The 16,475-nt window shown below is 35.8% G+C and overlaps 1 protein-coding gene across 2 annotated transcripts in view; it reads right to left on the bottom strand.

The window, feature by feature from the left end:
• NSMAF (neutral sphingomyelinase activation associated factor) overlaps window positions 1–16,475 on the bottom strand; it is a 1,015,053-nt gene that overhangs the window by 978,575 nt on the left and 20,003 nt on the right. For both annotated transcript variants that reach the window (XM_049781950.1, XM_049781951.1), the window contains exons 3-12: window positions 11,285–11,363; window positions 11,126–11,193; window positions 11,009–11,045; window positions 10,502–10,552; window positions 8,678–8,749; window positions 7,926–7,973; window positions 7,771–7,823; window positions 5,571–5,700; window positions 2,876–2,947; window positions 708–816 (exon numbers count right to left, since the gene is read on the bottom strand). In XM_049781950.1, the coding sequence (XP_049637907.1) occupies window positions 708–816; window positions 2,876–2,947; window positions 5,571–5,700; window positions 7,771–7,823; window positions 7,926–7,973; window positions 8,678–8,749; window positions 10,502–10,552; window positions 11,009–11,045; window positions 11,126–11,193; window positions 11,285–11,363 (719 nt within the window). The remainder of the gene's footprint in view (window positions 1–707; window positions 817–2,875; window positions 2,948–5,570; window positions 5,701–7,770; window positions 7,824–7,925; window positions 7,974–8,677; window positions 8,750–10,501; window positions 10,553–11,008; window positions 11,046–11,125; window positions 11,194–11,284; window positions 11,364–16,475) is intronic.

Raw genomic sequence — 16,475 nt, 5'->3', positions numbered from 1 at the left:
ATTTTACTTCTAAGGGAGGATATATTTTGCTCTTGATCTCATAAATAATTTCATTTAAAATGTTCACCATAAAAGCAAAAAAAATTTTTAAGATGGCAGAATAAAATCCTAATGTTTAGATTTTAAAAATCATCCTATTTGAATTATCTGGCAACTATGCAAATATAAATAATTTGGTTCTAAAAATAATTTTAGGCCAAAATTATCTAGGTATTCTTTTCTGCTAAGAATGGGAAAGTTTATAACTTTCATGGAACAGTGAATAAATATTAATTTTGTCCCAAGTGGTATAGTGAACAGTTCCTGCATTTCTTTGTGAATAATAAGATCACAACTAATGATTACAAACATGAAATAAATCACTGGCCCACATTAAGAAAAGTAGTCTTGGTTTTCATAAATTTATGTAAGACATGTCAGACATAAAAGTAATCAAATGAAATATTTATACTCTAATTCAACGTAAATGGGGGTATTAAATATGTATAAAAAGTAAAATAATATTTATCAAAGGTTTTTAAAAATGAACTATTGGAACTATTACCAAAACTCATTTAAATTTATTAGCATTTAAAAAGCTCTTTTGTCAGTTACAGTTACTAACAAGAATTAGCAGACTTATAGAAAAATGATTTTAGATAAAGCGTGTATCTTCTCTCATGTCTCCTATATTGGTTACATAAAAACAATCAAGAATTATCACAAACCTAAATACGTGGCAATATAAAAATAGACGTTATCTCTGTCTTGAGGTTCATAGAACTTTAGGTAGATGTCAGAACACAGATCATCTTCTGTACAAAATACTTCGAGACCCTATAAATTCAGGGGCAAAACAAAGAATAAAATAAATAGCAATGTATTCATCTTACACTCTCAATATAAGCTACTTAATTAATAAAAGGTTTCTAATAAACTATGCTTTAGTTATAACTCTCACAAAATCTTTAAATATGATTCACTGACAGGTATATTGTAATAAGAACACATGCATCTCAGGAAACTTTGTTAAATTACTTTGGTGTTAAATATGTTATTCACAATAATGTCACACTTCTTCAAAATCAAATGTTTGATTTTTCTTTTATAGTTTAAATAATATTTATGTTATTAAGTAATAATTTGGGGGGATTGCTTTTGGGCTACAGGTGGTAAGTGCTCAGAGACTACTTCCAGCAGTACTTGGGGGACCATGTGGTACCAGGGGTTGAACCAGGCAAAGCACATACTCAGCCCATTTTGCCATCTCTCCACGCCCCTAAATTATATATATATATATTTATAATATATATTTATATGTATAAATATATTTGTTGTTGTTGTTTTTTGGGGGGTCACATCTGGTGGAGCTCAGGGGATACTCCTGGCTCTGTACTCAGAAATTGCTCCTGGCAGACATGGGGAACCATATGGGATGCCTGGATCTGTCTTGGATCAGCTACGTATAAAGCAAATGCTCTACCTCTGTGCTATCTCTCCAGCCCCTAAATTGTTTTCTTAAACTTAGTTGAATGATTTTCATTTCAATCATTCATTAATTAAGTTGTAATTTTTAAAAGGAAATTATGAGTTTTTGTGTTTTGAAGCTGAGAGAGAAGACAGGGATAAAGAAAAAATGAAAAAAGAAAAACAATTTGCTTGTTTCAAGCCTCTCACCATTTATCAAGAAAATTTAGAAGGTTGATTCTTTTTTTGGGTGGTACATATCTGACAGCACTCAGGGGTTACTCCTAGCTCTGTGCTCAGAAATCACTCCTAGCAGGTTCAGGGGACCATATGGGATGACGAGGATAGAACCTGGGTCCGTCTTAGGTTGGCAACATGCAAGGCAAACGTCCTACTGCTGTGCTATTGCACTAGGCCCAAGGAGGTTAACTCTTAAAGTTTCAATTTCTTTGCAATTTAAGATATTTTGTACCTTACAAAGAGTGTGATGATAATTAAATAATATGTATGTCAATTGCCTGACACATAGAAAGCACTTAATATTAATTTCTTTTCTTTTCTGACTGGATCAGTATAAATAAAGGAAAAGATTCTTTTACTGAATTTCTTTCCCCAATCTTGTATTAACACTAAAAGGAAAAGTCAACTTCTATGTAAAATTAGCTGTGAAATAGTTAAATTTCACTAGCTGAAACACAAAAATGAGATGTTAGAAATTCCACAATACTTTTGCAAAGCCACCTATTTCCTGGCTAGTCTTCAAAGGAGAAAATTAATTGATTTTAGACTAAAACATTTTAGAGCTACTCATGCATTATGGAGGAACTGATCTATGAAGTATAAGCTAGTACGAACATAAAAGCTTGTCCTAGGGGAGGGTGGAAAAAACCACCCGTATGATTTAAATTATTATCTTATCAAGTTTCCTCTCTTACTAAGGATGAAAGTTGAATGAGTTGAAATTAACTTAGTGCATGTTCTATAGTTCTATAAACTATAATTCCAGTTAAAAGTTAATTTTGGAAACTCTTCCCAATTTTCCTTTTTTTTTTTTTTTTTTTTTTTTTTTGAGACCAAGCTGCTATGAAGGTATCCATACCACTGAACTGGCTTTTCAAACTAATATTTCTTCAACATAAGCCTCCAAACTTTGAAAATACAGGAGCAAGGAATTCAAGTGTTCTTTAGAACTCTTGCTCTTTCATCCAAAACACACTTACAACAGCACTACAGAAAGAAATTATTCTTCTGTAAATGTCTGATGTGACCCAAAGAGCACCAAGACTCATATTATATTTGCTTATAAAGCAACCAAGCAACACTCTTGAGCTTAACAGATATGCCCAAAGTGTTTATATTTCCATAAGTCACAGCATAAATTGAAAGTATTACACAAATCCACTTGAGCAGACATTCGACTCGAACTCACCAGAGGCATGAGACCGTGTCTCCTTTTGTAAATACGGCGGACATCCTGGAGTGTTATCTGGACCACAGGTTTCTGGAAAAACAGAAAGACCATCTTAAACATTTACATTCTGATTATATCCAAAATGGTACACATTCACAACTAGAAAGGGAGGTCTTAGAAAAAATCTAGCTTTATGGTCTACCCTCTCTCACCAACTTTACAACCAGGGACAGTCCCTTTGACCTTCTTGGTACTCAAAAATGAGAATGGTATCATCCATCTTCCAGGTAACTATAACAAGGATGTTGAGTATAAAGGAATAATAAAGGATTAACAGAAATAATCTTTCAGAAATGTTATCTGTTTATGAAACAACAGTATTGACACATCTTTTTAGAATTCTCAATTCTGCCTAAAAATAAATGAGTTGTGCTCAGAAATAGCTACTTCATAAAATGGGGCCTTGAAACTTCCTTTATGGGAAAATGTACTTAGTTTTCCAGATCATTAATTATGAGATTGGGGCTAGAGTAATAGTACAAGGGGTAGGTTAGTGGCAGGCATATGGCTGACCCAGGTTAGATCTTTGGCATCCCATTTGGTCTCTGATCACTATTAGGAGTAATTCCTGAGTGCAGAACCAGGAGTAAACATCCCCTACTACTCCCCCAACACTAACTCGTTAGAGGAATGAGATTCAAAAAGGCACTGAGATAGGCTAAGAAGGAACAAACACATTCATTGATCTCCTCTTGAGCAAGACGCAGAAGCCTACTGAGACCACAGAGCTTATATAATAGGAAAAAGTGCCTGGAGCTTGCCTCAGGATCTAAGCTCACAGAACTGGAGAGGAGTTAAGTGATCAGTTAATATATCCTGAAGCTATGATAAACATGCTGATAATTTTCCATAAGTTTTTGTTGTTGTTATTTTTGGGGTCACACTCCTGGCTCTACTCTTAGAAATCACTCCTGGCAGGCTCAGGGGACCATATGGGGTGTCAGGGATCAAACCCAAGTCTGTCCTGGGTTGGCCACATGCAAGGCAAATGCCCTATTGCTGTGCTATTGCTCCAATCTCTACTTTTCAATAAGTTGGTCTTTTTTTTCCTTTGATTTTTGGTTTTTGGGCCACACCTGGTGATGCTCAGGGGTTACTCCTGGCTATATACTCAGGAATTGGCTTGGGGACCATATGGGATGCTGGGGATCGAACCCAGGTCCACCCTGGGTCGGCCGAGTACAAGGCAACCAAGCCATAGTACCAATAATGGCCAGACCAATTTGCTACACAACAGCTGCTGGTCCAGCAATGTCCAAGCATCTCCAAGTGGTGGCTCTGCCCTGCCACCTGGTGGATATAAATGTTACAGCATCATCTTAAATCTAGAGAAATACTGTCTTATTTTGGTAGAGTAGCTTTATTCTGATATAGAAAACACTGTGCTTTAAACTAACTTACCAGGGAGAAATGCACTCAACTGGCATTCAACCACTGTGCTAAAAAGTTTCAAATTACTACCATTGGCGATGGTACTATAAACCACAGAGTAAAAATTTATTTTCAAGAAAAAAAATGAGTGTTTTGTAGAAGCAGACTGTTGGAGGAATATTTCATGGAAGGAAATGGACACTGGTGAAGAGATTGATTTAATTTTTTTTGGCCACACCCGGTGACGCTAAAGAGTTACTCCTAGCTATGTGCTCAAAAATAGCTCCTGGCTTGGGGGACATTATGGGACGCCAGGGGATGGAACCATGGTCTGTCCTAGGTCAGCTGCATGCAAGGCAAATGCCCTACCATTGTGCTTTCACTCCAGCCCCTAATTTAATTATTTTAATGATTCAATGATGACTTTCCATGGAGGCTATATAGACAAATTAAATTTTTAAATAGAGGAGGAAAGAAAAGAATTTCAGACAAAGCGAAACAATAAAATAAAATAAGCTGCCCTACCAACTGCTCTAACAATATATTAGGATGTTTGTCCTTTTAATTCACCCCTTCAAAAAGAAGTCAGGTCTAGAAAGTTCTTTCCAAGTTTTAGTTGAGAGATATGAGTATATCTTTACGTTCGACCCCTGTAAGTCTCAGTCATTGTGTGAGAAAAGACTTCTAGCCACCAAGGCAGGATCTTCTACAGAGGCCCAATGACAGAATCTTCAGGGCCTTCTTGCCCAGCTGAGAGAGGACACCTGTTCCTACCACTTCACTGGAAAGATTCAGGACTTCTGATTTTTTGTTGTAATACAAGAAAAACAAGAATACCAACATGTATGTACATATATTCAGATTCACAGAAAAGTTCCACATCTCTTATTTCATTGATATCTATATTTCACTGATCTTTTCAAAAGATACTTTGTTTTAATTGTTTTAATCTCTTCAGGACCCTTTATATTGGGTCCTTAGAATTGGGATGGACAGGGTTTCATTTTTAAAAATGAGGACAAGTAAGTCATCCCCAAATGACTGAGAATAGAACAGAGGAAGTTGAACATGAGTGAGTCCATGCCATATTACATAAAGAGCTTGCCCCAAATGCAAATGTTGGGGTGTAGAGCAGAATGGAACGTTGAGATTTTGACCCTCATCAAAATGTGAGGACTCTGTAAGTGGTAAGTGTGAGGTCAAATTTTCAGACAGAATAGTTTAAAAATGAGTCCTCTGGTACTAAAATGACTTCCCAGCTAACACTGGAGTCCATACTTACTGGATAGCCATTCAGAGGCTGAAAATATAGATTTGTGTCGGTGATGCATACGTGGCCGGGGTTGGTCACCAAAGGAGTCACCATCTCGGCTTTGCATTCCATGTGTAGCTTTTCAGAAACACTTTGGAATCTGTGAACAGATTTATTTTAATTAGAAGCAAGAAAATTCAGAAATCTCTCTACTTCCCAAGTTTAGCTTTATCTAAGGCACATAGGTGCTCTGTATAAAATTCATCTACAGACTACTAAAATAACTGGGCTAAAAATAATCTCCCATATATTGCACAGAGCAAAAGCAAATGAGGGCAAGACTTTTCACTTCCTGTAAAAGAAATCCTACATGCTTTTACTTTGACAACAGTAACTATCTAGATAAGTAACACAGTTCTCATTAGAACAAGCACATATGAAAGCAGCAGAAAGCAGATATACACAGAGGAATTAATAAAGAGACCAGCATAAGCAGCCTCAAAGAAAGCAGGGTGTGTCAGACCATTTTTTGTAAGGAAGTACTGTTAGTTCAGTCTTCAGTTCTTTTTGAAATAAACCCTGCACACTATAAAAAATTTCAAGTATGAAAAACTATCACTCAGGCTCATGAGAGAAAAGACTCATTAGGTTTATATAAGATGCCAGGTATTATAACCAAAAGGAGAAATATTAGCCCTAAAATTCCTAATAATCCAATGATAAATCAATTAAAATCATAAATTTTTTTTTGTTTTGTTTTTGGGCCACACCCGGCGGTGCTCAGGGGTTACTCCTGGCTGTCTGCTCAGAAATAGCTCCTGGCAGGCACGGGGGACCATATGGGACATCGGGATTCGAACCAACCACCTTAGGTCCTGGATCAGCTGCTTGCAAGGCAAACGCCGTTGTGCTATCTCTCCGGGCCCAAAATCATAAAAATTTTTAAAAAGGGACAGATAGCAAACACATAAGGCACTTGCCTCATGCATGGTAAACATGAGTTCAAATCCTTCTCTTGTCCCTTAACTCCAACCCTGGCATCACATCCCTGAGCAGAGACCTACAAAAAAGTCCTAAGTAGAAATAATATGTGTGAAAAAAGAGGTTTTAAGATAACTAGGGAAAAAAGATGAATACCTTGTGTAAAACATAGGGACCTCATGAGAGAAATAAAACTCAAAGAACACCAAGTAGAAATGTTAGAAAAGTATGGAATATAGAAACAAAGAATTAAATAAACTAACAGAACAGAAAGATAGCATGAAGGAGTGGAAAATAAACCTCACATATGCATTAACTCTCTGGGTTAGATCCCAGGCACCACCGAACCTGAGAGCACAGTAGGGAGTATCTCTGCTGACCCCAAGTGGTGACCACTGAGCACTGCATCCAGCTAGCACTGAATCACTGGGGTGCCCTGAACTACCCGGTATACAAAGCTCATTGGCCAATGTCTGCAGCTAGTACTGTTGGGATGGTCCCTAAAAACGGAAAATTCCAGAGGAACAATCAAAAAGCAGTTGGTTGTCTCCCTAGTTGAAGACTCGATGCTGAAGTTCATGGAAATCTTCAAGAACTCTTAAGCAGACATGTGATACAATAATTAGGTTTATTAGAATGCATTTTGTCTTTCTTTCTGGGCTCATGGAGCCTAGAAGCCACTCCAGATGATACAACTGTGTTAGTAGTTTTGGTGCAAAACCTGAGCATGTAGTACCACTGGGGTCTTGGAGTACCAGAGAATGAATATCAGGGTCACCCTAATGGTGTTCAGGGTCCTCCAGAGGCATAAGTGCTAGTGCTTGGGAAACTCCAGGATATACAGTGATGGCTCCAGAAGTCTTGTTGTATCACGGATGGAATTAAGAGTCCCTAACCTCTGTAGCATTCCCCTTGCCGCTAGAAAGAATAAGCATGTATTGAGAGAGAAGGGAAAAAGAGGACTGGCCAAGGGAGTATAAGCAGCTCCAGCAATGTTTTGAGTCTGAGGTGTTGTTAGCCTTCCTAGTGTGAAAAAGGACTAGAAAGACCCAGGATCATGGTCATGAGCTGAAAGCTGTCAGGATGGAGATAGACCTGAAAGGACCTGAGTTTGCTTCTGCACTGAGGTCAGCCACTTTCTCAGTTAAGAAGGTTGGGGGTCATCACTATTTGTAGACATACAGAACGATTTACACAATGATAATTCTCTTATTTTTTTCTTCTAGGAATAAACACATTAAAAACATACCTGTTTTTATCAAATGATGTTCTAGCCAAGCGGGACTGCAAAATAGCTGTAATCTATTAAAGCAGAATAATTTAAAGAGAAAATTTAGTATTTATAAATAAAATACCATTTCAGGTTCATTCAAAATAAACATGCAGATTTTTAGAAACACTTACCATAGCAGTTTGGTCCCCTAATTTGTCCAAGCAGGATGCTCTGTGAAGCTATTATAATAAAAACAACATATATTATTATTTGTTTCTTTGGGGGGGCAAAATCCAGCAGTGCTCAGGAGTTATTCCTGACCTTATGCTCAGAAATTACTCCTGGAAAACTTGGGGAACCATATGGGATGCTGGGGATCGAATGAACCCAGGTCGGCAATGTACAAGGGAAACTCCCTACCTACCTGTGTGATATCACTTCGGCCTGACACAAATTAAATTTTGTTTTAATTTATATGGACATACTGTCTTACAAGCAATAAAAAATGCATTCTGTTACATAGCAATTCAAGACTCTAACATATGTATGGATTCTTAGATAAGTCCTCAATTCAAGATATTTAAATAAATCTATTTTGCCTTTATAAAGGAGATAATGATTTGGATAAATATAAAAATTTGACTTTATTTGTTCTTTAGTTTGTTTTTTGGGGGTACACTTGGTGGTGCTCAGGGGTTACTCTTGGCTCTGCACTCAGAAATCACTCCTGGTAGTCTTGGGGGGGATCATATGGGATGCTGGAGATTGAACCCGCGTCCACCCTGGGTCAGCCATGTGCAAGGCAAAATGCCCTACCACTGTGCTATCACTCCAACTCCAAATATAAAAAATTTAAAACCTTTCTACTTAAAATAAATTAAAAAAAAAAAAAAAAACCTTTTGCTTTTCTTTTCTGCTCACTGAAGGTTTGGTACAGACTTACCTGAAGCAAAGTCTCCACAACATCTTCCACTTTCCCTGAAACATCCAATTCAAAGATATATTCCATTTTGCCCTAACAAAGAGGAAAATAAATCAAAAGGGAAGAAGCAAGATGCCTAAGAGTATGACTTTAAGAACTATTGCCACTCCCTGTTAAAGTCTGTCCCTGCCGAGTATATCCTAACGCACATAACTAGAAAATTAGGATCCCACGGAAAGATATCTATGATATCAGAGATGTCTATGATCTTATCAAAAATCTTCTATGTGGGATAAAGGTTTCACTTGCTGCTTACAAAATTCTTTCTGTCTTTGACTCCTAAAAATTTCATTATGATTCATTTATGAAATGTACCTTGCTCAGTACTCAGAGATCACTCCTGGTGGTATTCAGGGAACAACTGTGATGCTGGGATTTGAAATAAGTTGGCAACATGCAAAGCAAGTGCCTTAACTCCTGCATTGTTTCTTGGGCATGATTTCTTTAGATAAGCATTCTAATAATTTTTGCATTGCTTCTTCTGAAACTCCCATGTACACATTGGTCCACTAACTGGTATTCCAAAAATTTCTGAACTTTTCTTCACTCTATTTTGTTGTTGTTGTTTTCTAGCCCTCCAGATACTTTCAAATGGCATGTCGTGAAGTTTGCTGGTTCTTATTTTCTCCTTAATCAGGTCTGTTGAAACCTTCCCATAAACTTATTTTGGTTTGATTATAGCATTCTTCAAAAATACTTCTAAAATTTACACCTGGTCCTTTTTATTTATTTTTTGGAGGGGCCACACCTGGTGATACTCAGGGGTTACTCCTGGTTATGTGCTCAGAAATCGCTCATGGCTTGGGGGACCATATGGGATGCCGAGGGATTGAACCATGGTCCGTCCTAGGCAGCATGCGCAAGGCCTTACTTCTTGCGCCACCCCTCTGGCCCCATGATCCTTTTTATATTTTATCTTTTATCTAAACACAATTTTTCAACAGATCAAGTCCAGTTTTATACTTCAAAGGAGTACCATAAACTTTTGGAAGGAAAGAACCCCAGATAGTAGTACTCAACTTAGACAGGGAATGGTGGTGCCCTACTACCTATGGGGTCATTTATAATATGAAGTTGTTATGATAATGGGGAAGGAGACTGCAGTAAGTATAGTTAGTGAGTGGAGACTGGCTGTAAAACCTACGTTTAGTAAAAAAAAAAACTCTCTTGTAAGATCTATTTACAATCCAAGATGCTGATGAAAAAAGCACTCAATAAAGTACAGAATGTTTAAATGTAATATATATGCAAACTTGACAACTTCTAGAAAGCTAGATATTCTGCTCAAGTGAGCTTATAGCTTCTGAGCTATCTAGTAATGGTCTTTTTACCCTGTAAATATTTCTAAGCAATAAAAAATGTAAATTATCTGTAATATTCTGTAAATAATCTTATAAATGATACATATTCTTATTATGATTTCTAATGTAATCATTAGATCTTCTCATTAGCACATGTTTTAAAAAAATCAAAATAGTCTTTCTGGTGGTGGAATGATGGTATATATGATGAATATTACACAGAGGTGTAAGGCCAAACAACTGTAACTTCATAATTCTGTAAACCAGTGATAAGACAATAATAATTATAATGCAATTTTTAACAACTTAATTGAAAGCTCTTGGATGAAAATCTGAGGCTCCCTTTAGGAATTCTACTGTAACTGTTAGGTAGCATGGTTTTAAATATCCATTTCTATATATTTGATTCAAGAAATGAACAGAAAATAAAATTGGTCAAATTATCATAAAAATTAGTGGTAGTATATGAAAAATATTTACTTACCCTTTCTATTTTATATGGTGCAACAATATTGTGTTCTTTAATGAAGTATACCTAAGAAAGAAAAAAAATCATACTTGTAATTTTTTAGTTATGAGTAAATATAAATTAGGATACTAGGAATCAACTTTAAGTAAACATTATATAACCTTGTTTTCAAAAGTATGTATAATAATATAAGCATGCTTTAGAGGCCTAATGCTAAAAAAATAAATTTAAGATAATTTTCAAGGCAAGAAGATATCAAGTATTACTGATAAATAAAACATCAAAGTTGCTTTATGAGTGGCATCACTTGTGCCAGTTACTCAAAAGACAGGTGTAGAAAGCTAATATAAGTGCTATTTTTTTCAGAGATGGGCAAAATGAAATCACTGCAGCATGAAATACTTTCATTATAAAAAGTTTTCATCCCTCAAGGTGATCTGGGCATACAGTGCTTTCTCATGTACTAGTTCACCTGCAAATATCCATTTAGGTTATGAAAAAATAATTATTTATGACTTTTACCTGACTGAAAATGAGTGAAATCGCCCCAGATTTTCCCCTAAAATGCAAATGAGAGCATTAAAATATATACAACTTTTTGTTAGAAATAAAATTAGGCAGTCATTTATAATAACATACTTAGTACAGTGTCGATTGGCTTCATTTTCTTCATGTTTTCCTATTTTTATACAATCTCTCAGAGGAATCTGGATAAAATTGAAAAACAGTTATGATTTAAAAAGCAACAAGGTTAAAGAAAAAGAAGGACGAGCTCTATGAACATATAAAAGTGTTTACCTTAATGATAGGTTCAGATATTGCATCTGGTTCAAAAATGACTGATTTTGAGCATATTTTAAAGGAGCCTCTGATTTTCCTAGGGATTAAGTAAAGTACAATGGATCATTGTCAATGTACATAGCAAATGTCACAAAACATTTATAACATCTTAATTAGATTTTTTCTAGTTATTAATTTTAGTATTCATAAAATAAGAACAATAATTTAAAAAGGTTATGAAAGGTTGGTAAACAAAGCAAAGTAATTTTCTCCATCTTAACCCCACTGAAGTTAATCAAATCTGTTTATAATTTTGATTTCATTTACTGTGAACTGTCTCATGTATTTCATTTTTCTACCTCATTTGAAATTTAGGAAAGGGAAATTTTCGAAAGGGAAAATGAGAATCATAAAAATGATCCTTGAAAAACCAGACTTTAGCCAGAGTAGCTTCGTGGTCGAGTGAGCACTTTGCTTCTATAAGATATTAAATCCTATTTATGGCATGAATGTAAGGGAGGAAGACGGAGAAGGAAATAAAAGGAGGAAAAAAGGTGGGAGGGAAGAAAAGAAGAAAAAAGAAGACAGGAACAAAGAAAGTTAGAAGCACCAATTCCATCTATCTCCAAAAAATCTAGCAGTGGATTGTATGATTTCATATTTTCCTACAACTGAGTATACATTTTTCTCACAGCTATGTATTTAAATTAAAGTTTCTTCACTCAGTTATTTGTTAAAGTTGTTTCCAAATTTTGGCTATTGTGAATGAACATGCTGGAATATAGAGTGCAAATGTCTTCTGAATGTCTTTTTGGGTCCTTGGGGTTGATGCTGAGAAGTGGAATAGCTGGCTTTTGTTTGATTGTTTTGGGGGTCACACTTAGCAGAGCTCAGGGCTGGTTCAAATCCTGGCTCTGCACTCGGGATTACTCCTGGCTGTGCTTCAGGGAGGATCACTCCTGGCTGTGCTTCAGGGACTATTTGGGGTACTAAGAAATGAACCCAGGTTGGTCACATGCAAGGAAAGCACCCTACCTGTTGTACTATCTCTCCAATACTGAAATGTTTTTACTTTTAATGAATTATTTCTCACACTATTCAGAAGGCAATTTTGTGTAACTAACATTGATTAGGTGAAAGAATTTTTCTTCTTTATAGTCAAAAAAAAACAAACCTAACAGTTCGCCTTTAGTACATAAAATACTTTGATTTACAGTACACAAAAATAAGTGTTACCAAATAACTTGTTAAAGATGTATTTACTGCTTTCATACTAAGAAAATCAGTCATATACTTCACCATTTTATCCTTAAGATTTATGGCTTAAATAAGCTTTGGGTGTAAAAAAAAAAAAATCCTATCAAATATTTTCGAGGCAGCTGCAATTTAGGTAATAGGTATCAATGGCATAATGCTAATAAAAATCTCATTTAAAATGGATTTGATTAATTTTTCAACAATAAAGCCAAAGCAACAGTTTATTATGTAATCAGAACACAGCTTTAGAGATGATAGAATTAGGAAAAGCTCAGAGATTAATTTCCAAAAGTACATTTTTGCCCAGAAGAATCTTAGAATCTTTAAAATCATTTGATGACAACTGGATTATAGAAATGCTAAGGGGTAGAAATCACCCACACAAAGTTGTGTGTGTGTGTGTGTTTAATTAAAGTACAGTGATTTGCAAAAGTATTCATTGTTGAGTTTTCGACAATGTCCGCATCAATTCCACCACCAGTGTCAACTTCCCTTCACCAATGCTCCCGGGTATCCTTCCATTACTTTCCCCAGCCCCTTTCATCCCAACCTACAATCTGTCCGGCACCTTTGTAAGTTCAATTGCTATAATTTGAGTCTTATGATTTCAGTGTTGTTGGTACTGTAATTTGCTATTTACTGTTATCATTCCTTAACACTACCACTGTACCTGTATCCCTTGACACTGCTTTCCCGCCACACCACCTTTCTTCACATCAGTCTTTCTTCCCTTCCCCTCCATTCCTATTTCTTTCTTTCTCCTCCTTACATGCTGGGGACAAAGGTAAAGTAGGCATTTCCCCCATTTAAACCACTACATTCCCTAGACATCTGGATTTTTACTTAAGTAATTCCTTGGTGTTTCTGGATTATTCATAGTCTTGACCATTTCATATTTTCTTAACTGGAGCATTTCATTTATACTCTAGAAAGTCTAACTGCCTCCCCTGATTCTGTGCCCTGTCCGCTTACCCACACAATTTCTTAACTATCAAAAAAAATGTCTCATTTCCTTCCTTGCTTACAAATATGCCTATGACAATGCCTTTTTCATTATTGTTTTTATTTTTGGTTTTGGGCCCTATCCAGTGGGGTTACTCCTAGCTCTGCACTCAAAAATTACTCCTGGCAGGATAAGGAACAATATGAAATGCAAGGAATTGAACCCAGGTAGGCTATGTGCAAGGCAAATATCCTACCATCTGTGCTATCACTCCAGCCCCAAAGTATTCTTCATTTACAAAAAAAAAAAAAAAAAAAATCCTAATAAAATTAGAACCAAGGCTACCTCTACCTTATTGTCAATAACTTTGTGATATTATAATTATGTCATACTATAGTTGGGATAGTTTTGCTCATTTACAACTTTCAATGTTACACATGCTATTAATTCAATCTGTAACCCCTTTTTTCTTTCATTCCATTTGTAACTTCCTGTCTGGAAAAGCGCTAAACATATTTTAAGATCTAATTCTAACATCTCTTCCCTGAACAATTCATCTCATGCCATACCAACGCATAAATATGTTTATTAATCTTTGAGTGGTGTGAGAGGAAGCAACTAAACATTAAGTAATCTGCTTTTGTATATTAACTGTAAGAAAATAAAACATACAATAATAGTTATCATTAACGTTAACAATTTAAATGCTAGATTCGGGACTTTAAATTTGACTGGGCTATATATACCTATCTCGAATCTAACTATGATACTAAATAGACCAGATTTTAGTCTGATTTTCTGACAGAACCATCAGTGGTGATACTTCTTTCATTTCAAGAGCTACCACTGGATCAGGTGATGTTGATCTTGATTAAGTTCATTATCAAATTTTTCAGCAGTTTTTCATCTAGCTGGTGGCTTTAACGGTCACTGAAGGTTCAGCCTAGGTCAAGGGCTGATTAAATTTTCTTTTTAAGGGTTAGATAATAGTTTTTTTGTTTGAATTTTGTTTTTGTCCACACCGGCAGCACGCAGGAGTTACTTCTGACTCTGCTCTCAGAAATGGCTCCTGGCAGGCTTTGGGGACCATATGGGAATTGAATCTGGGTCTCACCTGGGTCGGCTCCATGTCAGGCAAATGGCCTACCACTGTGCTAACTCTCCGGCCCAGTAAATATTTTTTTTAGTTCAAAGCCCCTATATTCTCCATCACAACATTCAACTCTGCATTTCTAAGAAATAAAGCACCCAGAGACAACAGACATGTGGGTATAAAAGTGTGCTAATAAAAATTCATTTATAAAATAACATGGGTAGGCTAGATTTGCGTGATGGGGCCATAGTTACAGATCCTGGCATAGATCCTCTGTGTAGTAGGAATTTAAAGTTTTATATATTTTATATATTTATTACAATTATATAGAATCTCTCACCAAAGAACTTGACTTATATGTAACAAGGGCACCCTCTAGTACAACTTACAGAAAGAAAGCAGGAATCATTTTTGATTCTTTATCTTCATTGATAAAGTTTCCAAAAAATAAAATAGGCTGGACACATAACGTCCTTCTAAGATAATTGATTACTATACATACACACATGTACATTCATACATACATTCATATATATATATATATAAACTCATAAAATTTAATACTTCTTATACATTTCAATCTATAGAGGTCATTATTCTTTTTTGATGTCCCTCTGTCCTATATTTTTCCCAATATTACCTCTGCAACTTAGTTCTGTGTCTTTTAAAATTCATCTACAGTTATTTCCTACTATATCAAAGTATCTTCCTTACTTATCAGTATGATAAGATAATCAACATTAATCACATACATTTCCTGTTCTGAACTTAGATACTGTTACTTCTCCAAAAATCTATTGCTTATATTAGTGGAAAGTGTTATTCATACATTCAAATCATGATGCCAATTGTCACTGCAATTTTTCTAGACCTCTCTGGAGGATAAGTTAGAAAATACATTATTTGGGGCTGGAGCGATGGCACAAGTGGTAAGACATTTGCCTTGCACACACTAATATAGGATGGACTGTGGTTCAATCCCCTCGGCATTCCATATGGTCCCCCAAGCCAGGAGCGATTTCTGAGTGCATAGCCAGGAGTAACACCTGAGAGTCACCAGGTATGGCCCAAAAATCAGAGAAAAAAAAAACAGAAAGAAAATAGATTCTTTGGAAAAGAGGAGTGTGCAAGCAGTGCTTACAGCCTAGGGACCACTTCTGATGATATGTCAGCTGAACCAGACCTTCAGTGCAAGGGTTGCCAGGATACCCAAGTAATGGTTAGGGGATTCCAGGGCTACAGCAAGCAATAAAAAGGTGGGGTGTTCAGGAGCTTATGTGCTGGGGCTCTACCTAGGATAGGGTCCATAAGTCTATACCCTGGTATTTTACCAATCCCTAGAACTTTTTTTTTTTTTTTTTGGAATAAAAAGAATCGTATTGAAAAATATTTACCTAGAGAAGTGTGAGGTGAGAGAAAGAGACATTCAAGAGAGAACACAATCTTCTCAGGGCAGAAAAATTTAGAGAATGGCTTTGGAGAGAAAATTATATACAATTTCTCCAAATTGCCTTGTTCTAGATTTCGCTAAATAGATCAAAGTTGATCTAGCTGTCACTGGGAAAGCCTTGGATTGTTGAAGGTCTTTCATGCTCTTCTCAGGAATTTTAGGGTCCCCTATAGCCCCCATTTTCTGAGAGGGACAACCCTTCTCTGGGTGGTGCCCTAGTGAGAACATTCTTTTAGAAGAAAACTATATGATTACCTATAAGCATGTACAATTCAAATGCAAGATTACAAAACTTTTACATTAACTTATTTAGTACTGGATTTGTGTATATTTTACACAAAATATTTTGATCTTGGTCACCTAAATTTATAGTTTATATAGCTCGTTTAATAATATAAAACAATATATACATGTTTTCAAAAGTTTCAAAATATTACTATAAAAATTATTCACAACTGTATTGCTA

This window comes from Suncus etruscus, chromosome 10 (genome assembly GCF_024139225.1).
Source record: "Suncus etruscus isolate mSunEtr1 chromosome 10, mSunEtr1.pri.cur, whole genome shotgun sequence".
Lineage (NCBI taxonomy): Eukaryota > Metazoa > Chordata > Mammalia > Eulipotyphla > Soricidae > Suncus > Suncus etruscus.
This window is presented reverse-complemented; position numbering and strand designations above follow the sequence as displayed.